Raw genomic sequence first — 24,645 nt, forward strand, 5'->3', positions numbered from 1 at the left:
CCATCCCTGACACAGCTCCACCCCCAAAAAAACAGTGAAAGTCAAGAGTCCCCACTAGGCCATTTTCTCCATTGAAAGACAAACCTGGAGTCATTCATTTTCCCCACTGAGCACAGGCATACAATAAGTGTTCAATAATTGTTTATTATGCAAATAAATTATAAACAATCCAAGCTGGGTGTGGTGGCGCAGGCTTGTAATTCCAGCATTTGGGAGGCTGAGACAGGAGGATTGTGATTCTGCAGGTAGCTTCAACTACTACTTAGTGAGGCCCTTTGCAACTCAGTGAGACACTGTTTTAAAAATAAAGAATGAAATAGGGCTGGGGATGTAGTTCGGAGGTAGAATGCCCCTGAGTTCCATCCCCAGTACTGCAAATATATATAATAAAAATATTTTATATTTTTATATATTATATGTTTATATATATTTATATATTATATATATACACAAAAAAAAAACTCTATCACCTCCACAATACATCTATAAGTTTCTCAATGTCTAGGCTTCTCTTCTACCTCTTGGGATGCCTGTGTGACCCCAGGTGAAGACCTAGTAGTCTCTCTGAATCTCAGCTCTGAATACCACCTATCCTCAGAGTTGCCATGAAAAAATTTACCAGCTAAGATGAATAGTGGCCATCTCAGACTATACTATTTTGTAACCCTTCATACACACACACGGCAGCCTCCCTGCCCCAGCCTTCCCTCCCCCACATGCAAACCACCCAGGTGCCCAGTAAACTCTGGTTGCCTAGAACTGACCAGTCCTACCTCTGGGTGTTCTGCACATCTTTCCAAGGACTCCCAGCACCTCATTAAAGAACTTCTAGCTTGTCTGTCCCCAAAGCAATGCTTTAGTCTAAAACCAGACCCAATGGGAAGACTAGTGAAGCAGAAAGCCCACCAAAAGAGATGGGTTAAGTGATCCTGGCTGCCAAGGGAGCACTCCGAAGAAGGTGTCTCCGGCCGCAGGCAAGCTCACGAGGCAACAGGAGTGTGCAGAGGAGTCAGTGAGCAGGAAGGCTCCGCGATTCACCTCTGCCTTGTTATTTCCCCGTGTGGTGTTCAGTGACGACTACAATGTCTCTGTTCTCCAACAGGCTGAGTAGCTGGAGCTAACACTGCCTCCTCCCTCCAATTTGCTGCTGTTGGGTCCAGCACAGTGCAATGAGGAACTTGGCTCCCCAGGAGCCAAGTTGGCTGGCCTAACAGAGGACTCTTCACAAGGGGAATGAAAGAAGAAGGTGGGTGGGGGAGAAAAAAACCAATTTGTCATTTTATCAAACACACATGAAGGCCTCTGCTGGCGGGTGCTGCTGTTCTAGCACTTAAACCAAGAGAGCACACAACATAACCTTTCTTCTAGAGAAATCAGGCATGGGATGCGGCGAGAATGTTGTGCCAAGCCACTGGTGAGTGTGGAGGAGAGGTTTGCAGGTGCACCAGGTCACCGAGGCCTGGACAGGCGACTCGTCTGCTTGGAGCCTGGGACCTGGTGAAGGTGACCCGAGAGACTCTCTCTTGGCTTCCAGAAAAAATTACCCTCAGAACTCAAGAAGCCACAGACAAGAAGGTTCAGTGTTCCAACTATAAATGTAACTGAGGGGGAGTATCAGTCAACTCACTGGCTAGTTTGTGGAATGCCCACTTGCTCATTCCCTCGCCTGGTATCTGCCGAATGCTTATCTCACATCAAGCCCGGTACCAGTGCTGGCCAGACAGAGGTAAGTGGAGGAGAAGACATGTCCCACCCAAGCTGCCCACAGCCCAGAGCTTGGAGCATCCCATAGGACCCAGGCAAGAGCTTACAATCTAGCTGGAACTGCTGACCCTGGGAAGCTAGGTTGAATTCTCAAAGTTTGCCTTCTCTCTCACCTAACACAGCGCTTGGCGTCAGATGGACCCAAAGAGCAGCTGGAAACTAGCCATGGTGGTACACACCTGTAATCTCAGTACTTGGGAAGCTGAGACAAGAGGATTGCAGGTTCGAGGACAGCATCAGCAAGTAGTGAGACTCTCATCAACGTAAGAAGACCTATTCCAAAAATAAAAATAAAATAGGACTAGGGGTATAGTTCAGAGGTAGAATGCCCCTGGGTTTAATCCCCGGTATCCCCCCCCCAAAAAAAGAAAAAAGCAGCTGGGATATACCTACTTCTGCTAAATGCCATTAGGCCACCCAGACGCATCCTAACAATAGTGGCCACTATGTGATACTGAATGTTTCTCTTGTGTAAGGTAGAACTTTCTATGCAGCCTTCAACCTGCAGCTCGGGGAAGTTGAGACTTGGGGAGGGTGAACAACATGCCCAAGACCACATGGCTCATCAGTAGGAGAAGCAGGAGCTGACCCCAGCCCCTATGCCCGGCCCCATGCCCTTTCCCCTCACTACACAAGCAGAAGCAGCACCCCAATCCGCCCTCGCCCAGCCCCACTCCCCTGTGGGCTCCCCAGAGGGAGCGACAAGACGACTGACACCTGAAATCCTCTCTGACTACTGACACCTGGAATCCTCTCCACAGCCTGGCCATGTGACCAGCTGTGATGAGATGCCAAGAAACAAAATATTTGCTTAACTGAATGACTGTGACAGCATAAACCCAAGATAAGAAGGGGCAGGAGTGGGAAAGAAAGCGGACCCGGAAGTCTTCCTGGAGTCCGGTGCACCCATAGAAGCTGTGCGCTCCTCAGAACACATAATCCCTGAGGACAAAGTTTGGGGACAAATACCAGATGTTAAAACAGGTGTCTGGCCTACCTCAGTGTATCAAAGTAACACAGAGTCCTACCCACTAAGAAGCAAGCCACGGGACAGGAAGGCAGGGACTCTCAAGGATACCCTGTCTTTGCCAGGATGGCCCAAAGGTGCCTCGGCCCCATTTCCTGCCCACCAGGCCCTGCTGGCATCACAGCCCCAGGACACACGGAGGGGACCCTTTGGAGGACTCCAGACTCCAAAGCTTCCGGCAGACCTCACCTTTGGGCAGAAGCAGCTTTGGTGCCTTCTAGTACTTTCTACCCTTTCTATCCGCTTGGCCATTGCCTCCATCTGTCCCAGGCTGTGGATAGTGGGGTAGTGCAGGACAGATCATTTAGGAGAAAAATCCAAAATCTTAAGAAGACATAGGCGATGGCTGGAGTCAAGAGGGAGCCCCAGAATCACCACGTGCAATCCTCATTTTTTTAGATGGGCAAACTAAAGTTGCCCAGAATTAACCCACTTAGAATGAGGTCACTCACATGCCAAAACCTGTCCTCTCCTCTCCCTCCTCTTCCCCCTCCCACTTCCCACAGTGCTGTGGGTGGTGATGGGTAAAGGGAAGGGAGCCTTTCTGACTCCATGCTCCCTTTACCGTAAGCTTGGCCTCCATTTTCAGAGTCCCAAGGAAAATGGTAACTGCCTCCTCATCAGCCTCCTTGGGCCTCGCTGCTAGCCCCAGCTGCCACACTCCCTCCAGAGGCCTCCTCTTCCCCATCTCAGCAGTATCCTGATCCTGCCACCAAAGGAGGAGAGGAATCTAAAGTAACAGCCAAACCCATCACAGCAAGTGCCATTTGTTGAACAGGAGGGAGGCGCTAAGTGCTCTCTGAACCCTTGCAGAAACCCTGTGTGGCAGGTATTTTTAGTATTCACAGAGTACCCATGAAGACTGAACTTGCCTGAAGTTAATTGGCCAAAGCCACCGAGCTAGAGTGAGGTGATACTGGGATTCAAGCCCGCCTTCTGGACTATGAAGGCAGGCTATGACGTTCACAAATCTGAATTTAAGAAGCCCAAGTCAGCATTCAAAAACAGTGCTGCCCCTTCGCACTTGGGGTTGGGAAGGGATTACACACTAATTCAATGCCACCAAAACTCAAGAGCATCTCTGAAACTTCTCTTTAGAAATTTCCTGCAGAGACTTCCGGGAAGATGGCGACCGAGAAAAGCGGGGCTTAAGAGTCCCGCTAACAACCAATCTCCATTACCACAAAAAGCGCCTTTCATAGCCAGAAAACACCATCACCAGAAAAACAAAAAAAACCACCAGGCTCCAGAGAGAAAGCGGACTGAGAACAGAGCTCAGGGCCACAGAGGAGACACACGCGCTCGAGGACGCGGCAGCAGCGCCATACTGCCGGCGGCAGCGGCGAACTCAACGGATGGCTACAGCAAGCCAGGTGAGCCGCTGCGGAACAGCCAGGCGGGATCTTTCGGCGCAGACAGCATTTAAAGCTCCCAGTGGCTGAGCTCAGCACACGCTGCAGGGATTCAGAGTGGAAATCAAAACCAGAGAAGAAAAAATACGCCAGCCTCATGGCCGAGGGCGTGGCAGAGGCGCCATATTGCCACCGGCGGCGGCAGCAGCAGTGAATTCACCGAGTCCAGTACAGCTACATCTGCGTACTCAAGAACAGTGAGTCAAATTGCGGGCCACAGAGGAGAAATCGCAGTATTGGGCCTCCTGGGACTTGACCCAGTGAGGGAGTGGTGGTGGCAGAGATATCACACCATAGGAGAACGTGCAACCTGGCACCCCCCATAGTTTAAAGCAGCCTCTATCGACTCCTTGGGTCGGAGACTCTGTGATAAAACCCAGTAAAGGAGTAGTGGGGTCTGAGATAATACAGACTCGAGATCCAGAGCACCTTAAGTGAAGCCATAGTGACCCAAGGGAAGAACCCAGAGAAGGCACAAACCTCCGAAATCATGGGAAAGAGGAATAACACTGAAGTAATGAATGTGCACAACCCCACAACATCAGAACCTGATAAAACAGAAAATCAGAGATTTCTAGAAGATCAAATCAGGAAAATAACTGTAGAAATAATAGAGGTGCTTCGAAAAGAACTCAGAGAGAGCCAAAAAGAGATAAAGGATGCAATTAATGAAGTAAAGGCCTCAATTCAAAGCACAAACAACCGATTAGACCACATGGGGAACAGAATCTCGCTCTTAGAAGATGAGCAATCCAAAAATGAATGCATAGTTTCTAATCTAGAAAAAAATATCCAACAGCAGGAATCTGACATTGAAGAAATATGGGCCCATCTTAAGAGAGCTAACCTAAGAATAATTGGAATAGAGGAGGGAAATGAAAGTGATACCAAAGGGATCAACAATCTCTTCAAGGAAGTAATAGCAGAAAATTTTCCAAATATAGAGCAAGAGGTTGATACACAGATCCAGGAAACTTATAGAACTCCCTTTAGACAGGATCGGAGAAGAGGATCCCCACGCCATATAACTGTCAAAATGACCAATGTGGAAGCCAAGCAGAGAATCTTAAAGGCAACAAAAACAAAGGGCCAAGTGACATTCAGAGGCAAACCAATTAGAATCACTCCAGACTTCCCAAACCAAGTCATGAGAGTCAGAAGGGCTTGGAGTAACATATTCCAAACTCTGAAAGAAAACAACTTCCAGCCAAAAATGTCCTACCCAGCAAAACTTTCTATCAAATTAGATGGAGAAATAAGAAGCTTCCATGACAAACAGAAACTGAAGGAATTTATGTCTTCAAAACCAGCACTAGAGAAAATACTCAAAGAGATTAACTACAAAGAAGAAATAGGTAACACTCACCAGAACCAGAGAAACAAGAGTTTCCATCCAACAGACAACTAAGATTGGTTATCTGTGGAGATTCATTATTTATGTTAGTCTTTTACCTATCTCTAAGTTGTATTGTTTGCCTTTATTGTTGTTAATTTTTAGGATTTCTAGTTGGAATATTAATATACCTTCAGATATAGCATTTGGAAATATTTTATCCAATTCTATTAGTAACTTTTAACTCTGTTTACATTGTCTTTGGATATACAATATTTTCTTTTATTTTTTAGGGAGTTTGTATATTCTTCTGTTGCCTGTGCCATTGAAATCATATCCAAGAAATCACTGCCAATTTCAATGTTGTGAGGTTTTATGACCCAGATTTTCTCCTAAAAGTTTATAGTCTTAAGATTTATATTTAGGTCTTTTATCTATTTTGAGTTAATACTTGTATATGGGATTAGGTAAAGGTCCAATTTTATTCTTTTCCATGTAATTATTATTTTTCAACAATATTTAGTTAAAAGATTATTATTTCCATCACCAAATGTTCGTGGAAACCTTGTCAAAAATAACTTGACAATATAGGGAAGAATTTAGCTCTAGGCTTGTATTTAACTCCAATGGTCTATATATCTGCCTTTAGAACAGTACTACACTGTTTCAATTATTGTAGCTTTATATGGTTTGAAATCAGAAAATATATATCTGCTAGCTTTGTTCTTTTTCAAGATCGTTTTGGGTATCTAGAATTCATATTCCATATTAGGATAGATTTTTTTCTGAAAAATAAATATATAAATATATGATAGTTTCACCTAAAAAAACAGAAAAAAATATGCTCTAGTAAGAAAGAAAGCAAAAAGAAATATTGAAATGCTATCTTTAAATCATCAAACGCTTGGTATCAGACAAATGAAACTGTTATGTGAGATTATCATTTTTAATTTTGGATAAATTGCTATAATACTAGATGTCAACCACTAAGCCAAGCATGGGAAGGAGGGATGGGGAGAGAATGGGGTGGGGATCGGGTGGGGGCTGACTGGGCGATGTGTGCATGTATGTCTACAAAAGTTTGTATCCCACTATGACGTATGAATACAGTGCACCAATAAAATAAAATTAAAAAAAAAAAGAAATTTCCTGCAGAGCTCATTTATGAGCCACTAAGAACCTTCAGGTTCAAGGCTTCATCATTACACATTTGAGGAACCAGAAACACCTTGCCCATGTTGGCTTCTACTCCTGTGCATTACAGTACCCTGAAAACTACCTTGGACAGCATCCAAAATTAAATTGACTTTCAAATGCTATGCGATGACACCTCAGACGACATTAAAATGGCGGTGTCAACACTACCAGGCCCGTCCCCAGGAAGGGACCCTCCCTATTCAGTTAAGGATGGGCCTGTCCTTCAGTTGTGCACTTATTTAAAAGCATTTAGTGATGTTGGGCATCACCAGAGCACCATAGGTTGCTAAGGAAACAGAGATGAGTAGAAGGTTTCTGTCTTCTGGAGCCCTTGATGTTGGGAGAATGTTTCACAACAGATGCAAAGACGGAGCCCATACAGTCCCAGGCCTTAGGGATGTCGCGTTCTAATGGAACAAGAGTGTGATCCACCCAGAAGAACAAGAGCAGAGTGACCCACCACCTTGAGTTATTGTCAAGGCCTGTGTTAGGAAAAGAGTCACTCTCCCAAAGGGGACCAATTTGAGATAACTCCACTCGGGATATGTCAGGGCTATGCTAAACTCTCAACACTCACCCTCCCAACAGCCTTGCGCACTGGTAACTTGTCAGCCCTGCCCTCCAGTTGAGGCAGGGGTGGCTGGGCAGCACGCCCAAGAACTACAGGTCAGTCAAACAATGTGCTAAGCTCCAGCAGAACAGTTCCTAGTGGCCACAGGAAACCAATGAGGAGAGATGACGTTCTGAAGGACAGGTAAGGTCTGCACCTTACCTCCTGCTGCCAGAAAAGCAGCCTTATTACTTGCCTCAATACCTGTTTTCTCAGTAGTGAACTCCTGAGCCCACTCTGCCTAAGCACGAAATCTGAACTGAGTATGAGGAGTATACCCAAGGTGAAGCACCTCACCCTGGAAGTCCAGTGAGGAGCAGGGAATCTCTGCCATCCCTCCCCTTTGCTCTTAGAATCCAGGTGCAGATCCATTCAAGGGAAGTCAAAGCCGGGGGGCTGAGTGGCAGGAGACACATTCAGATCCTAAGGGCAGCCAGGCAACTGCTCTTGATTTATGACCCCTACCTTGGAGGGGAGAGGTGGCAGCATCACCAACAGTCAGGAGGCCTCTGTTTTCTTTGGAACCTGTAGAGAGGAGGTGGTCAAGGCCCTTAGATTCTTTGTTCCTGAAGCTGTTCAGGAAGCAGGGTGCTTGCAGGCTGAAGTCAGTGATAAGAGGAAGAGCGCAGGAAACCCCAGGGCAGCACGGTGGGGTTAGGAATGCTCACCCTGGAGCCAGAGACCCTAGGCATTGCCACTTAGTAGTGCCACCTTGGCACGTGGCAGCCATCGTGAGACTCAGTCTTTGCTCATCTATAAAATGGGCTTAATGATAAGATCCCAAGTGACTTACCCAGGAAAGTGACTTCTCTGAGCTTCAGTTCCCACATCTGTGAAATGTGGATCGTAACACCTGCCTCCGTGTTCTGTGACATCACGGCACCATCTTGGCAATCGACTGTGGTGAGAATGTTTATGCTATAACTGGCATAAATGAGAACTGGCAAATGCTACAAATAGAGGCTTCTCCCCTAAAGGTCCATTTGGGCCAGCACATCTCAGGATACAGAGGGGTGAGGAGAACGAGAGGGGAGAGGGAGGACAAGAAGAGGACTCTAGCAGGGGAGACAACCAAGAGGTACCAAGCAACAGTGGTGCAGACCGAGGGCGGTCCTGTGTGGCTGAGAGCAGATGCCTGGGGATGCTGGGTCTTGCAGAAGGACCTCAACAAACAGTAGTTATTTGTTCTAGTTATTTGTTGCTGTATAAAAATTCAATCTGGAACACAGTGGCTTAAAACTATCATTTTATTTTCTTTGTGACTTTTTAAGCCAGGATCTCATAGCAGGATGGGCTGGTTGCTTCACCCCTGATCTGGGTGAGCTGCAGTTCAAGAGCATCTTCACACGTGTGTCTGCTGCCCTGGTGCCCCTTAGAGTCTCTTCTCCCTCATCTCTCTTTCTCCTATCAAAGCCCCACCCCACCCCACCACCCCTACACTGAGGGATCTTCAGGCCTCCCCTAGTGGCCTGGCATGGTGATCTAGACACAGCGAGATCTTTTATATGATGCCTGGTTCACCAAGAACAAGTGTTCCTTCCTAGAGACAAAGAGTGACCTGCAAGGGCCCTTCCGATGAAGCCTCAGCAGTCACACAGTGGCACTTCCGCAGGCTACTGATTCCAAGCAAGTCGCAGCACCAGCCCTGACAAGGGGCTCACCCCAGAGCATGATCACGAGGACTATGGTGCACTTCTCTGATGACCAGCCAGCACACTTTTGTTCATCAATCAGCACTCCCTGACCACCCTCCAGGGCACCTACCAAGCACAGACAAGTCAGTGGAGTCACCAGTTCCAACACAAGAAGCCTTCAGCAGAGGAGGCAGGATGTCTGCCTAGAAAACAGGGTGCAATATCAGATGGCGACCCCCACACCACACCAGGCAGGGAGGAGAAAGGGGGGGGGGGGGCTCCCAGGGAGGCAGCCTTCCCAGAAAAAAGAGCAACCCGGAAGGACTGGGGAGGTGGAGGGCAGGGAGGAAAGGAGTGAGCCACCCTGGCCTTCTACCACATCTGGACCCTCCTGAATCATGCCAAGCTGTCTCCAGGTTTTCCAGCAACAACAGAGATGTCACTTAGGCCTGAGGCACTCTGCAGCCATCAGCAGCAGCTCCAGAACAAAGGAAGCTCCTGATCATGACAGGCATCACCCAGCCTGTCCAACGCCCCAGTGCTCAGGACAAGCAGTGAATGGAGACCTGTTTCCTGGCTCTACCTCCTCCCCCAGAAGCAGCACAGAAAGGCCAGTTATGTAACCCCCTGGCCACAGCTGCCAGCCTCCAAGGCCAGCCTGCCTGCCCCGCCTGGTCACGGCACAACTGTGCCCTGCACGAGGCGAGCCTGGCCTCCGGCTGCCATTTTCCATGTAGGCTCAGGAAGCTCTACTGACAAACACCTGGGGACAGAAAGGGCCATGGGAGGGACCTAAAAATAGCACAGCTGGCAACAGAGAAGCTTTCCTAAGTCCTTGGGGTCCTGTTATTCACCATCCGTGGGCTATAGCAACACACAGGGCTGGTACCCAAGCATGTGCCTTCCTGTAATGCTTGGGCTCAGAACAAGCCTGGAACTGGGGAGAGCTCCCACGTCACCTCAGGACCCCCTCAGGGGCCAGAAGTCAGAAACAGCCTGCTGGGGATCTCGGTGAGGAGGGGGCAGACTGAGGCTTCCTGACAACCTCGAAGTTCCGATGGGGTCTCTGGCCACACCCTCTCCAACCAGTTCTGTTTTCTGGGCCTATTTTGAATCCTGAGTTCTTGATGTTTCTCTTGCTCATTTGACAGTAAGGATTATGGGCTGTGAGTGTACATCACTAAGCCATCAAGATGCCAAGAAAAGACACACATGTGGATGTGCAGGCCGTGCACCGCACAACTCCAAAGGCCATGGCGCACGACTATGCAGTGAGCGGGAACCCTGGAACCATGCGACGCAGCTACAGGTGCTGCCAAGGGGAAAGGATATCGTCCATACCCCTGGGAAAAGGACAGCCACACTAATAAAGTCGCCTATTTTGCCTCCTGCTTCCAAATACTCTGTGTGTACGGTTTGGCAGGCACAAGGTCACGATGCTCAACACTCTAGAAAGACCCATACAGAAACACAAGCACCTATCTCAGGCTGTGGGAGTGGAGAAGGCAGCGCTGGATCCGTCCACGGCACACAGTGAGTCCCGCTGCCTCTGTGGGACTCGAGTCTCTGTCCTGCCAACATCCCAGTGCACTTAATTTAACAGGCCTGAGAATTCCGGAATAGATATTTATGTCTCTTTCCCAGGACCCCTACTCTTTCACTAACGCAGTTTCAGAGTTTAGAGAGCAGAGAGCGTGTGGGAACCTTAAGGCACCTTCCAAACCAGCGCACAGAGGTCTGTGGTTTCATGATAAGACCTGGATGATGCGTCACACTTTCCTGTGGCTCCATGTGTACACAGGCACACACACACACATGCACACACATTCATATACATTTTCACACACACACACTCACCGACACATCTCTCTCAACTTCTTAAAAATGTGCTCGAATTCTGAATGCTACTTCTAATATATTCTGTGTACGTGGTAATACTAAAAGGTAGTGTTTTTTTCTCCATAACTTCAAAAAAGACTAATACTTCTCAGGACAATGCCGTGGGGTGCATTCTGCGCCTCCACCTATCCCCAGCGCAAGAATGTGGCGCATGTGTCATAATTCATAAAGTACAACTGCGTATCATTTTGTTGTGAATCTCACAGCAGCCCTGGAGTTAAACACTGAGCAACCTGCACAACTTTACAAGCACACCTGCCTACCAGGTGATAGAGAAAAGGGGATTCACCCATTTTCCAGCAAGAAAAACTAAAGCTCGGAGTTTAAGGGGACCGCACAACCTTAAAGATCCATTTCTATCTTGGTAGTATGGAATTCACTGAACTTGTCAAGGGGCTCCACATCTCACCTAGAAATGGTGCTGGAGTCTCAATACCTCTTTCAGTCTTGTCTGTCATCAAAGCTTCCCTCATGCCATGGCAGCTATGAGCCAAGCAAAGCTAACCTGCACCTGCTGGAGGGACACCTTGCACAATGCAGGAGTCTGGTGCCTGAGCTCTACTGCCTGCCTGGATTTAAACCCAGCTCTGCCCCTCACCAGTGTGTGGCCCACCCCTCTGTGCCTCGGTCTCCTAACTTGGAGAGTAAGGACAATAATACCACCTACTTTTCTGGGTAGTTGTGAGGATCAATGATACATATGAGAACTTAGAGCTTAGAAACTACCAGATACCAAGTCAGTGTTCATAGTTTCTCTCCAAGCTGGGCGTGGTGGTGCCCAGTACTTGGAAGTCTGAGATAAGAGGATTGAAAGTTCTAAGACAACCCCAGCAACGCAGTGAGGCCCTTGGCAACCTAGCAAGACCCTGTTTTCAAACAAAAAAATAAAAACACAAATAAAAAGGAATATGTGTGTAGTTCAGAGGTAGAATGATGCTGGGTTCAATCCCCAGTATAAGAAAAAAATTCCTATTCAAAAGAAGGAAAAAGTTTGCTTCCTCGTGCTTCCGTTTTCTAATCTGTGAAGTGGGGATTATAAAACTGCCTACATCTTAGGACTGCTCTGAGGATCACATACCATAATCATCATAAGGGGCTTAAAAGGACACTTAATGCCTAGTGACCACTTAGAAACGTGTTACTAATGTGTCCTCCCTAAGAAGTCAGTAGCTAGAGTTCACACAGAAAGACTTCCCAGATGGAAAGAGGCAGTGAGTCTGGAAACACCAAGCCTGAGAAGACAGCAAAGAAATGGGAGAGAACATTCCGGAATTGAGTACCGTGCTCTAAAGCAAATGGCAGGCAGGATACATTAGAGAATAGAGGGCCTAGTTTTAAATGAATCCTCTCTTCTCTGAGGGCAGAAAGTAAAGGGGACACAGGTGGACAGGCACTGGCAAGGTCATGACAGGAACAGGGACATCTCACTTGCTGGCTTCTGCTTCTACCATCGAAGTCCTCTTCATGCCCTCCCCGCATTTAAATAGCATTTTCCCTGGAGAGAGCTGTTTCAGTTTCATTACAGCCTGTGTTCAGAGAGTACAAATAGAAACCTTCATGATTTTATTAGTTTCCATGCAACTCGGGAGAGATTTGCATGATAACACTCCAGCTCCCAGCTTAAAGAAGGACTCAATTAAAAATATAGTGTGTGCACAGCCTGTCACAGGAAAACGAGAAGGTTCTTAGAATTTCAAAAATCTGTCATATGCATCTCGTGCCCATAAATCAGGTATTCGGTTCTGCCGTTGCAATCACTGCTGTCTAAATGTTTAGTTCATTTGGTAATAAATACCTGGAGAATACTTGCAGCCCCCTGCCAATTAGAAGCAAGCCACAATGCAGAAAAATCTATGCATATAAGGAAGTATTTTTGTGCTCTGGGCTGCATTGAGTCCTACACTGTCACCAATTCACTTACTAACACCAAAAAGCAGCTTAGTGCTCTGTGAATCTGGGAAGTGTTAACATAATTGTATCTGTGACAAGTTAAAATAGGTGGCCCTGGTAGCATCATCAAATGGATGTTGTGTAACCTAAGAGCGCGATTCCAGAAGTTTCCCTGGGCCAGCGGCTAGTACTTTGGGTGACTTTTATCTTAATGGGTACTGCTTTTTGAGAGTCGTCCCTTCAAACGCTTGCTCTGTTGCTACAGAGGCTGCAGGAATCTTTGCCCTGCTCTTAGCAGCTGGATGCTCAAGGGCACAGGCCTGGGATTACCATTCTAGCTCTCAGCTGCATTTGGGGGCAAGTTGGGGGATGGGAGCATCAAAGGTTGTGGGTTTGCATAGCTTCCTCTGCAATTAGATGTTTCTTTTTATGCCCAACCTCAACACAGCCAGCCTATCATTGCATACACAGTCTATAATCTAAGATGTTTTCAATGTTGAGCCACAACACAAAAAGCAAAACTAAAACTTCAGTAGCAATAGATCTATGTCATTAGAAGTAATGGCAGAGTCATGAAAACCTATTTCTGAAGCTTCTTTTTTTAATGACAGGTTTGATGGTACTTCCAGTAGGGCGTATGTCCTCAGATTGTAATTCTTAAATATGTCACCTCATCAAAGTCAATATTGAAGTTTTGGGGACATGTCAATCAAACTCCACTTTTGTGATTTATAGTGGAACAGAAGTCAGCTCCCTGGGTCCACTGCCATGAATAACTGAGCTCTGGTTCTTTAAAGGTAAAACTGATAGCTTTGAACTCTGATTCAAGAAATGGCTTTATTGAAATCATTAAATCAAAGAACATTTTATATATGAGAAAACTAAGGCTGAGGGACAATGACTCGTCTGAGACACTATAGCTACCCCTATGTCCTATATCAAAATAAAAAATCCAGCTGTCCCTCAACCTCACTCTAAAAGCAGAGGAGGGGCAGGCAGGGTTGTCCCTCAGAGGTACTGGCCAAGCGTACACGAAGCCCTGGGTTCCATCCCCAGCACCAAAATATAAGAAACAAAAATAAGATCAGATGCCAATAAAACAAACTCCATGGCAGAAAGAGGGCTGCTCCACTCATTCTTTTGCCCTGGGCATGAACACCATCTGCCAGCAAGGCCAGCAGGTGTTCTCGACGGTCTCGACGGTCTACCGTCCTTGGAAGAAGAAGAGTAACCTCCCAGCCTACCGCAGGGCGGGGAGGGAAGTGGACCCAAAGTCAGCAGTGGCCCTTTCCAGAGATGTCGGGGAATCAGTTTCCTCCCCCCCCCCCCGCCACTCCCATGATATTGGTGATTGAGCCCAAGGGCATTCTACCTCTGAGCTAGCTATACCCCCAGACCTATTTTATGTTTGTTTTGAAACAGAGTTTCCCTAGGTGGCTGAGGGTCTCACTACTTGCTAAAACTGTTCTAAAATCTGTGATCCTCCTGTCTCAGCCTCCCAAGTACTGAGATTACAGGTGTGCCAGCATGGCCGGCCTTGGTATTTTTAAAGCTGAGTGGTGGAACAGGCCTGAAATCCTAGTGCTTGGGAGGCTAAGACAGGAGATCCCAGGAGCAAGATGAGCATCAGCAATTTAGTAACATCCTGTTTCAAGATAGAATATGTCTGGGAGTATAGAATGCCCTGGATTCAACCCCCAGTAGTGAGGAAAAAAAAAGAAAGAAAAATTAAATACGGTAAAGTGCACATAACATATAAATCTAGAGTTTTAATCATTTTTAGTATATAACTCAATAGTATTAGAAAAGATACAATGTTATGTATCCCATCCAGAACCTTCCCATCTTGCAGACTGAAACTCTATGCCCATTAAATAACTTTGCATTTCCTCCCAACTCTAGAACCCCATTTCCTTTCTGTACCTCATGTAAGTGGAATTTACCCTTCTGTGCCTGGCTTCTTTCCCTGGGCGTGATATCCTCCAGGTTCACCCACACACAGTGTGTGCCAGACTCTCCTTCCTTCTTAAAACTGAGTAGTGACCCAGCGCATGTCCACATGACCTCTGTCCACCGCTCACCTGTAGATGGACACCTGTCTTGCTCCCACTTCCAGCTACTCGGAAGCATGCTGCTATGACATGAGTGTACATGTATCATTCAGTTCTCTGCTTTTAACTTTTTCAGCTATGTAATCAGAAGTAGAAGTTAAAGACCCTATGGTAATCCATATTTTAATCTTGCAGCCCCTCCCTGCAATGTTGCGTCCGCAGTGCTGTTCTGTATTCCCACCAGCAGGGAATAAGGGATTCACTTCTCCACACCCTCACCAATGCTGGTGACTTCCCGAGTTTCCTGGTAGTAGCCATCCTAGCAGGTGTGAAGTATCCTTTCTGTTAGTGCCTCCAAATGACCTACATTTTCTACAATGAGCAGAGAGTACACTCAGAATTAAGGACAAAAATGTAAAACACTGAAGTTGAAAAATAAATCTTATGGGGAAAATAGGTTGCCAATGAACTTAAAAAATGAATTTCTTTTTTAAGGCTGCGGCAAACTGTTGCGTTCTCCTGTGGGTTCGGGTAGATACATCATTCCTCTTCATCATATACTCTTCAAGAATCTATCGCCGGATCAGCAGCAGCTGCCACAGTCCACTTGAGACATGGCTCTAACTCACAGGAGGATAACACAAAGCCCTCTCAGTGCCTAGGGGAGAAAAACAGTGCATGGAGCTGCTGCTGGCCGAGGTTGGCCGCACAATCCCCAGCAGCGGTTGGACTAGCCTTTCCCTCTTTCAAACCAAGAGACCTCACCTCTCAGTTCTCCACAGAATGCCACCAGAAGCCTGCTTTTCCCCTTCTGGAGACATACAGCGTCCCTTTTCCAAAGCCACACGAAGGGAAACAAGACTGATGCAGCCATTTCCCCTAACGAGGAACAGAAAGCTCCTGCTCTTGTAAAACCTTTGCATAGAGAAGATCCCTACCAAGCCTCGCCGCCTGGGCCACACAGACACACAGGCCCTATGCAACTGGATAATTAGAACTTCTTTGGAGAGCTAAATTTTTCTCCAAGCGAAATTGTCCTGCTTATATAATGCTTCACTCCTTGGAGGTGAGCTCATTTGACATGATTTATTCGCTAAGATGAAAGGTGAAAGGACTAAAAACAAATTCCACCCAATTGAATATTTATCCCACCTCTAACTCCTAGAAGAGAAGTTCCATTTTCCTTGGAGTGACCATCTCCCTCCACCCATCTCCTCCCTCACCTACTCCTCCCAGTTTTGGGCTTCCTTTCTGGTTTCTTTTTGTTTAAATGGAAAGGATGGCAGAACTAGTACACAGAGCCCAAAAAGTAAAGACACCAGAAGAGAAGTCAGGAGGAGCCAGGCACACACACACCTTTAATCCCAGTACTTGGGAGACTGAGACAGGAGGCTAGCAGGTGCGAGGCCAGTCTCAGCAACTTCGTGAGACCCTCAGCAACTGAGCAAGACACTGTTTCAAAAAAAAAATTAAGTGGGTCTATTCAGAGGTAGAAGGCCCCTGGGTTTAACCTCCAGTACCAAAAAAAAAAAAAAAAAAAAGTCAGAAAAGGGAACTTCTAGGCCGGGCATGGTGGCACACACTTGTAATCTCAGAGCTTGGGAAGCTGAGACAGGAGGATAGCACAGGTTCAAAGCCAGCCTCAGCTACTTAGTGAGACCCTGTTTCCAAATAAAGTATAAAATAGGCTGGGAGTATAGCCCAAAGGTAGAAAGGCCCCTGGGTTCCATCCTCAGTGCCACAAAAAAAAAAAGAAGAAAAGAAAAGAAAAAAAAGGGAACCCCTTCAGTCCTAAGGAGCAGCTCTATTCAAATAAAACTATAAGAGGCTGAAGACTGCCTTATATTGCTGGGCATCGTGGCTCACATTTGTAACCCCAGCATTTGGGGCTGAGATAGGAGGACTGCAGTCCACGGACAGCCTCAGCTACTTAGTGAGGCCCTTTGCAACACAGTGAGACCCTGTTTCAAAATAACGAATAAAAACTAGGGCTGGGGATGTAGCTCTAAAGTAGAATGCCCTTGGGTCCCATCCCCAGTACTGAAAAAAAAAAAAAAAAAAAGATTGTTGTCTATTCTCTCCCCTTTGTGCTCAAAGAGCGAACACCTAGAAAGCAGAGTCCAACCCGTTTCTTAACAAAAGATGTACACCCTGCATCTGGACTACTGGCATGGCCCCAAAATTTCATCTGCACTTGTCCAAGTCCAGGGCTATACTGCAAGGGACACTAAACCTTGCCAATAGGGCCCCTGGGCCACTGATAAAGAGGTGACTTTATGGCCCAAGGACAGCCAAAACTCTTCATCTATAGCTTCCAAAAAAACTGAACAGATCTCAGTGGACAAACTGAGAACTGACAGTCAAAACAAGCCACTTTCTGAAATCTGAAATGGGAGCAAAGGGGAACCTCACTGTCCCAGGGTAAGAGGGGTCCAGGGAGCCAGCTATCAGAGAGGAAAGTTGCCTGCATGGAAGCAACAAATTTAAGGTCATTTTATGTCTGAACAGCATCATCAACATCTAAACCACCCAGTTCTGTACCTCCCTGGCCTAGATTTAAAGTCTGAAACCTGTCAACCACCAAGACCAATTCTGTTCCAGAGACAGACCATGAGAAAGAAAACAGAGAAACCTTTCCAAGTTTGTGTGTGTGTGTGTGTGTGTGTGTGTGTGTGTGTGTGTGTGTGTGTGTGAGGGGGGGGGGGACTGGGAATGGGCATTCTATTTCTGAGCTGTGCCCAGCCCTACTTTATTCTTTATTGATGAAACAGAGTGCCCCTAAGTTGCAGAGGCTGGCTACACACCTGCTATCCTCCTGTCTCAGCCTCCAAAGTACTAGGATTAAAGCATGTGCCACCATGCCCAGCTCTCAAGCTCACTTTAAGTGGGCTTCTCCCCAGTGGAATGGTGGCCTCTGGAGATCATGACCAGCCCAGTCCCTTCTGACAGGAACCAGAAAGACTCTCAGAAGCTTGGAGGAAGCAGGACCTGGGGCCTCGGAGCTCCCTCCCATTGCCATGAGTTTACAAGTCCACGCGCCTCTGAACTTGTCACACCGAGTCCCTATGTGTGGTCCCCTAACGCAAACTTCAAGCCCCCAACCTACAGAAGCCACTCTCCACCCCCAAATTCACTCCCAAAGACAAGAAGAGAGAAAGTACTGCCAAGATTCTAATAGGGACAGAGGAACAAGAGCAGACATGGAACCAGAAAGCAAGATAAATGCACAACAAACTCAACTTGAAATCCTGGGCTGGTGTCTCATCAGCCGAAAGGTCACCTGCCTTCCAATGATGTGCAAAGGTGCAGACCCACTGGGCACACCGGTTCCCAACAGTTAGAAGTGACCCTTCAAGGAGCATCACCAGAAACCTTGCCTTAAAATCTCTCTTATGAGGTTTTAAGGTTAAGACATCAGCTGATAACAGAAAGAAACAGTGTACTTCAAGGCACAAATCGAAAATTCCATTTTTCTTTAAACAAGAAAAAATACCCCCTCCTCAAGTGAAAGTGCACTCTGACAATGGGAAGAATGACGTAGCGCTCCCTTTAATCACTTCTTCCTAATGGAAGCATTCTTCCAGATTGTACTAGAAACCTAAATTAAATGACACAAGTGTTCCTTAGAAGCCCTCAGGAATGAGACCCACTAAGGAAAGAAGAAAGGGAGATGGAAGGAATACAGGCTTTCCTGCTAATCCTCTTTAAAATGTCAGGTTAATAAGATCTGGATCCCCAAGAAAACCTGGTAGAGAGGCCAACAAGATAGCATAAAGAGGGCTGGGGTGTGGCTCAGCGGTACAGCGCTTGCCTCGCATGTGGGAGTCCTAGGTTTGATCCCCAGAACTGCAAAAAAAAAAAAAAAGAGAGAGAAAAGGAAAATGAGATGTTTTAAATAATTTCAGCTTTGGCCACCTAAAGCAGCATCAGTCATATAGGTAATGAGATCGTACCCAGAGACGATGCCCAGGCTCGGCTTGACTATGTTAAGTATATCCATTCTGGCCCTGGAGTGCCAATTACATTTCCAAATTGGCAATTAGGTATAATGTCCCAAAGACAATTGCCAAATAATGCCAAACACAAAGCAAATTCCATCTTAAAGCAGCCATTCTCTATACCAGAAACTGCCCTTCTGGCCCCTACCTAACTCACCCACCTAGCAAACAAGGACCCCATGGGAACCAAATCCCTGTTACCCACTGGCCCAAAGAGAGAGGGGGTGACATGAATCATTAAAAGCTAGGAATGACTCAGCATTACTTTACCACCAAACCAAGCCATGCCCAGAGTTTCTCCATAGCATCTCAACACAAAGAGTAGAAACTGTACATGCACCCGCCATAGACCCCCAAACCCAGCTCAGCTGAATGGGGTTCCTGACACCTGTGTGCATTTATATGACTCTGTTCCTGTGCTCAAGGAGCTTGAGGACAACTCCTCAGTCGCTTGTGTCCCCTGAGAAGACAACTGGCTTTACCCTGCTCACTGTCAAGTCCGAGTCCAAAAGAGTAGGAGGTCGCAGTTGGGCCTTAAATATCTTTGTTTTCCCTAGCACCTAGTTGGGATTGTGACATATAGTAGGTACTTCATATGCAAGAAAAGCAAAAACAGTAGCAATATTAATAACCAGAAGGCTTATCTGAGGACCTACTGTGTCCAGGTCTTATGCTAAACAATTCTCTAGTTAGCTCATCCTGGTTCTCCCTTTGGCAATGGAAGGACATGAAAAGCACATCTCAAGGAAAAAGACCCTGATAGAAGGAGCTGTGGTCAGACTCGGGGCTGCTCCCACCTTGAAAAGGAGCGGGAGGGCAACAGAGCACAGCCCTGAATGTCACCCCACTCACTCAGCGTCCAGGTGCCCTTGAATGAACCCTCCACTTGGGAAGGCACCCAGGTCCCTGTGGAAGGTCAGGTTGGAGGCTGGGCTGGCTTCAAAGGACGCTGAGGGTGTGGCCAGCGGCTGGCTTCCTGAGCATCTGCACCTTGGACAGCCGCTGCTGCATGGCCAGTCTTTAATCCTGAAGACCGTGGTTTGGCTCAGTTGCCGTCCTGGACTTTGGAGCACCATAGCCCTCCCAGTGTGACCAGCTGGCAGGCGAGAGAGCCCACACACTGATGGGCAGCACAGGACCACACCCTATAAACTCCAGAATGACACTCTGGCCTCACAGCCCAACCCCAAATCCACATGGGTTCCTTGGGGCAGGCACCCGAGCAGCCAGCCATAGCCATTGGTGCCCAGCCTGGCCGCATAAAGAGGCCTGCTGTGTTTTTGCCCCGGCTCTCCCGCGCAGCCAGCCTTCCTCTCCTCATCCCTGGCAATTTTCACATCTTCATAAGTAGCCAGCCTAGTGGCTGGGAAAGGGATCAGATCCTTGCTGCTAAATGTGTATGTCTGTAGAAATGCAGAATCTCAGCCCCATCCTGTACCTCCTGAACCAGACCCCACATCTTCACAGCCCCCAGGTAACTTGAGTGCCCACGACAGTGACCTGACAACTTCTCCGAGGCCACCCCACATGATCTGGTCAAAAGGGAGAGTTTCAAGGTCACCTGGTGTAGCTGATCACAGGGAGGAAAGGAGGTGCCAGGGCCAATCTGGAACCAAGAGTTCCAAGCACAGGAGCACAGCCCTGATTGAATGTACCAGGCCAGACCCTGGGTAATTACTGAGCCATAATGGGATCTGATATTTATATTAGTCACGAGCCTGACAGAGAAAATGTGCTGTTTTCTCAGACACAGCCACGGAGACACCACCTCAATAACTCATTCCATGCACACCAGCTTTGATCAAGCCCAAACGTCCAGAAAGACGACAGTTCACACCGAGGACCGCAGTGCACCTTTGCCTGGCCACACTCAGGCTGGCAAACCACAGCTCTGTGAAGAAGCTGCCTCAGCTCCCCAGTCATTGGAAGAGAAGCCAACTGCAGGCAGAAGAGAACCGAAGAAAGGAATAAAGACAAACAAGTGGGCCGAGGCTGACTTCCTGAAGGTTGGAGGGAACTGCAAAACAGACCAGACTAGAAACTCAGCCATAATGTCTCAGTCCTCTGCTCCTATGAGAAATCCTGGAGTGGGAGAGTGGGGCTCAAAGGCTGCAACCTTCATGTTTCACATACAGTAGAGAGGCCAGAGAGGGTAAAAGTCTTCTTCAAAGTTGGGGCCTGACTCAGGCTGCCAAGATTTTCCAAAACACATACATGCTGCCCCAGACACAGTAACTGCTACACTACAGTCTGTGCCTGGATGGGACCTCCCACCGACACAGCCAAGTGAATAGAGTCCTGATGGGACCCAACAGGAGAAAGCAACAATAATGTTGTGAAAAAATCCAGCAGAGAACTCAGGACTGGCCACGCCCAAGTTCCCAGAGGGGGCTAATGTGGTGCGATTTCTTCTTTACTGCATTAAGGAAAAAAAACACTTTTCTCTGTTCTCAAAATACTAAAGTTATTGTCTATCGGTGATTTGGAGGCCAATGTATGAAAGCACAGAGACCCATGGTACATTTATAGTTTTAAGTGACTTTGATCAAAACAACGGGGCAGAACTAGAGACCATATGCATGTGATTTCCAAGTTACTTATGGAAAGTTCTCTCCCTGGGAATATCAGACACTGAAAAGTCCTGTCTTGCCTGGACTCCAGCTCCTGCTCAACTCACCATGGCCTGGATGAGAGTGAGAGTGGTTGACCATGTCTGAGGATGGGCAGGACCCTCCAGAAAAGCAGCTGAGGTTTGCTTGAGAAGGCTAGCACTGAACTAATTGTTCTCCACATAAGCCAAATACTTCCTTCTGCACCGAATCTCCAAAAGAAAAAAAATCTACCAAATACTTGGAAAGCAAGAGAAACAAAGGACAAAAGAAGATAATAGATAGACAGACAGACAGATGATCTGACTTGCCATTATTGGCTACGCTGAGGTTCACTCGAACAAATTGAAGAACAGGAACGATATTCTGAGTATGTTTCAAAATGGACTCATGATCTCAAAAGTAATCTCATTCTACATTGATCTCATTTCTTTCCAATCAACCATAATCATCTCTTGTCCCAAGTTTATTCCCTATAGAAATGTCCAGCTATGAACATTCAGCTGGTCCTAGTTACAAAATATAACCAATGATTTATGGATTGTTTTTCCTAATGATCACTGCCAAAAAAAAAAAACCCTTAAATTTATTGAGAAAACTGACAAAAGTTAGGATTGACCATCATTTAGGAAAGATTCTTTATGTGAACTATCGGACAAGCATTTCATGACTTTTGCTGGGGTGGTCTCTGTGTACTTCCTAGAGTAAAAAAGACTTTAGAAGCTGTGTCTAAAACCCCAGGTTCACAAAACCACCACATCTTATTTTTATTCATTAAAAAAAGTTTTCATTATGATCAAAATTGCCCACTTCCTGAAAAACAGGAGGTTGTTAAAAAGTTCACCCAAATCACTCCATCTAGAGACAACTGTAGGTGCCTTTCCCCTACGGACAGTTGCTGAATCTCAATAAGAGAGGGACCTTGCTAAGACCGAAGGCTGTTGAGGACGTGGCGGAGGACTGACTGAATCAAAAAGGCTCTATGAGTAAGTGTGTTGCTGGGCTCACAGGGCATCTCAAGGACTGCTAGTTAGAATCTCGCTTAACCTGAGGGCTTCTTTGGAAGGTGGGAGTTCTTCCTCCCTGACCAGGCAAGGGGACCTCTATCACCCAAGAGCTAACTCCAAAGAAGCCTTTTAGCCAACAACCAGAGCCCAAGAGAAGCAACAAGAGAAGGAAGAGAGTGATGGTTTTTATTTTTCTCCCTGATTCCAACACACCAGCATTTTCCAAAACACAAATGTGCTGCCACAAAACACAGCTGAGCTCTAGCACCCAAGGTGATGTATAATGGATGAGCAGAAAGAGCGCTTGGGCTCACCTGGTGTTTTTATCATCCGCCTTCACCCCACCTCTGGCTTCCTGGCTTCTGTCTTTAGCTGCCAGGAGGCTTCTACAAGTTGTGCCCTGTGAAGTTTCAGGGGCTCCCAGGATTAGCATTACCAGGAAAAGTGTGAACATTTAGAGACTAGATGTGTGTCTGCTCCGCACTGTTCCCCTGCATGTCCCCTCCCTCTGTAACAGTGAGTGCTGTGAAGTCATCTAGGATGGAAATTACTCACAGAAGGCTGTTCCGCTTTTTTCCTGATCTTTTGCTTTTATTCTGCAATTTTCTATCAAACAGTGCTGGCTCCTGGCCCCCACCTCCAGCCAGTGGCAAGAGGTAGAGAAGGACACCTCTAGGGACCCAGAAACAGACCAAGTGGTCACTCTAAGAATGGCACGTCAAGGGGTGGTAAGCCTGGGTGCTTGGTGGGTGTCTGCCCCAGGAATAGTCACATCCAGCCTCCTCCAGTGCTGCAAAGGGCCCCTCCAGCAACCTCGGCCTCCGGGACTCTCTCAGGCTACCAGTTGGCATTTACAGAAACTCAAAAGAGCGTGGTCTCAAGAACTTGGGGCGGGGGTATGTTCTAAAGAAAACCAAAGGGCTAGGGTGGGAGGTGGCATTAAATCTGCGCCTTGGCCACAGTCCTAGAGTGGAAGCCCCAGAGCCTGCCTCCAATTCCGGGATGGATCTCCTCAACTTTGCCTTGCCCTCTAGGAACCCCACTTCCTCTGGCCAGGATCTTCCTCCAGGATCTCCTAGTGCAAAGCCTTCCTCCCTGGCCCAGAGACCGTCCCTTCTTTCCGACCCCCACGAACTCATCTCCCCAACATGTTCCTCAAGTCCCAGCCACTGAGCTCCCCTCGCCCACCGCCCACCGCAAGGAGCCAGCCAGTCCAGGCAGGTAAGAAGGAAGGAACGGGCTCCCAGCAGCCCCACTCGTCGTCCGCGCAGCTGGCTCTCCGTAGTCCGCACCGAGGTACCCACCCCGGCCCCAGTCGCAGCCTCCAGCAACCCTACAACAAACAGGAGATCCGATCCCTCGTCCGAGTCCCATAGCGCACCGCTGGCCCGTAACTCCTCGCCCGCCGCGCGCCGCCCGCTGCCCCAGCCCCAGGGCTCTGGGAGAGCAGAGCGAAGGGAAGCCCGGGGCAGGAAGGCGGGCAGGGCTGGGGGCGAGCACCGCTCGGGGCCGGCGAGGAGGCGGCTGCAGGGGACGCGGAGGAGCGGCGCGGCGGGCGCAGGGGGCGGGCGCCCGGGGCGCGCTTACCTTCGTCTTGCCCCCGCAGTGGCAGCAAACGGTCCACAGGTACTTGAGCGTCCGCCAGAGCAGGATGATGAAGAGGCCCCCGAAGAAAGTCACCATGGAGGAGGCCAGGAAAGCCCACCACATGCGCTGGCCCCGGCTGTCGCACGGCACCTCCATGGTCACCGGGATGATGAGCGCATCCATCTTGGGCTCGTGGACCGAGGACGAGGAGGAAGAGGAGGAAGAAGAGGAGGAGGAGGACGAGGAGGAGGAGGAGGAGGAGGACGCGTCTAGGCTGAGATGGTTCGCGTGGATATTGCTACTCATTCTAAGACCGCTGCCTCCGCCGCCGCCGCCGCCGCTGCTGCCGCCGCCGCCACCATTTGCCATAGCTAGCAACGGGCGGCCGGCGCAGGGGCTCGGGGGAGCTCCTCCCGCCGCCAGCGCCACCCCGAGCACCCAGCAACAGCCATGTTGCCGCTACCGCTGCCGCCGCCGAGCGCGGGGAGGGGGCGGGGAGGCGCCTGGGCTCGGGGCGCTGTGCGCGCCCTGGCGGGGTGCGCCTGGATATATACAGCCACCGCCGCGCCGCCCTCCCCCGCCGCCCGCCGCCCGCCGCCCGGGGGGAGGGGATGCAGCGCGGGCAGC

The 24,645-nt window shown here is 48.2% G+C and overlaps 1 protein-coding gene across 21 annotated transcripts in view; it reads right to left on the reverse strand.

The window, feature by feature from the left end:
* The window catches only part of KCNMA1 (potassium calcium-activated channel subfamily M alpha 1), a gene marked incomplete at both ends in the record, with an annotated part of 759,101 nt that extends 734,714 nt beyond the window's left edge, over nt 1-24,387 (reverse strand). For 20 of the 21 annotated variants that reach the window (XM_080693568.1, XM_080693563.1, XM_080693576.1 and 17 more), the window contains one exon: nt 24,019-24,387. In XM_080693568.1, coding sequence (XP_080549694.1) covers nt 24,019-24,387 — 369 coding nt within the window. Of the gene's footprint in view, nt 1-23,931 lie in introns of all 21 variants that reach the window. The other variant, XM_080693578.1, reaches the window with a different exon arrangement.
* Nucleotides 24,388-24,645: the final 258 nt, after the last annotated feature.

Source organism: Muscardinus avellanarius (assembly GCF_963383645.1).
Source record: "Muscardinus avellanarius genome assembly, chromosome: 4".
NCBI lineage: Eukaryota > Metazoa > Chordata > Mammalia > Rodentia > Gliridae > Muscardinus > Muscardinus avellanarius.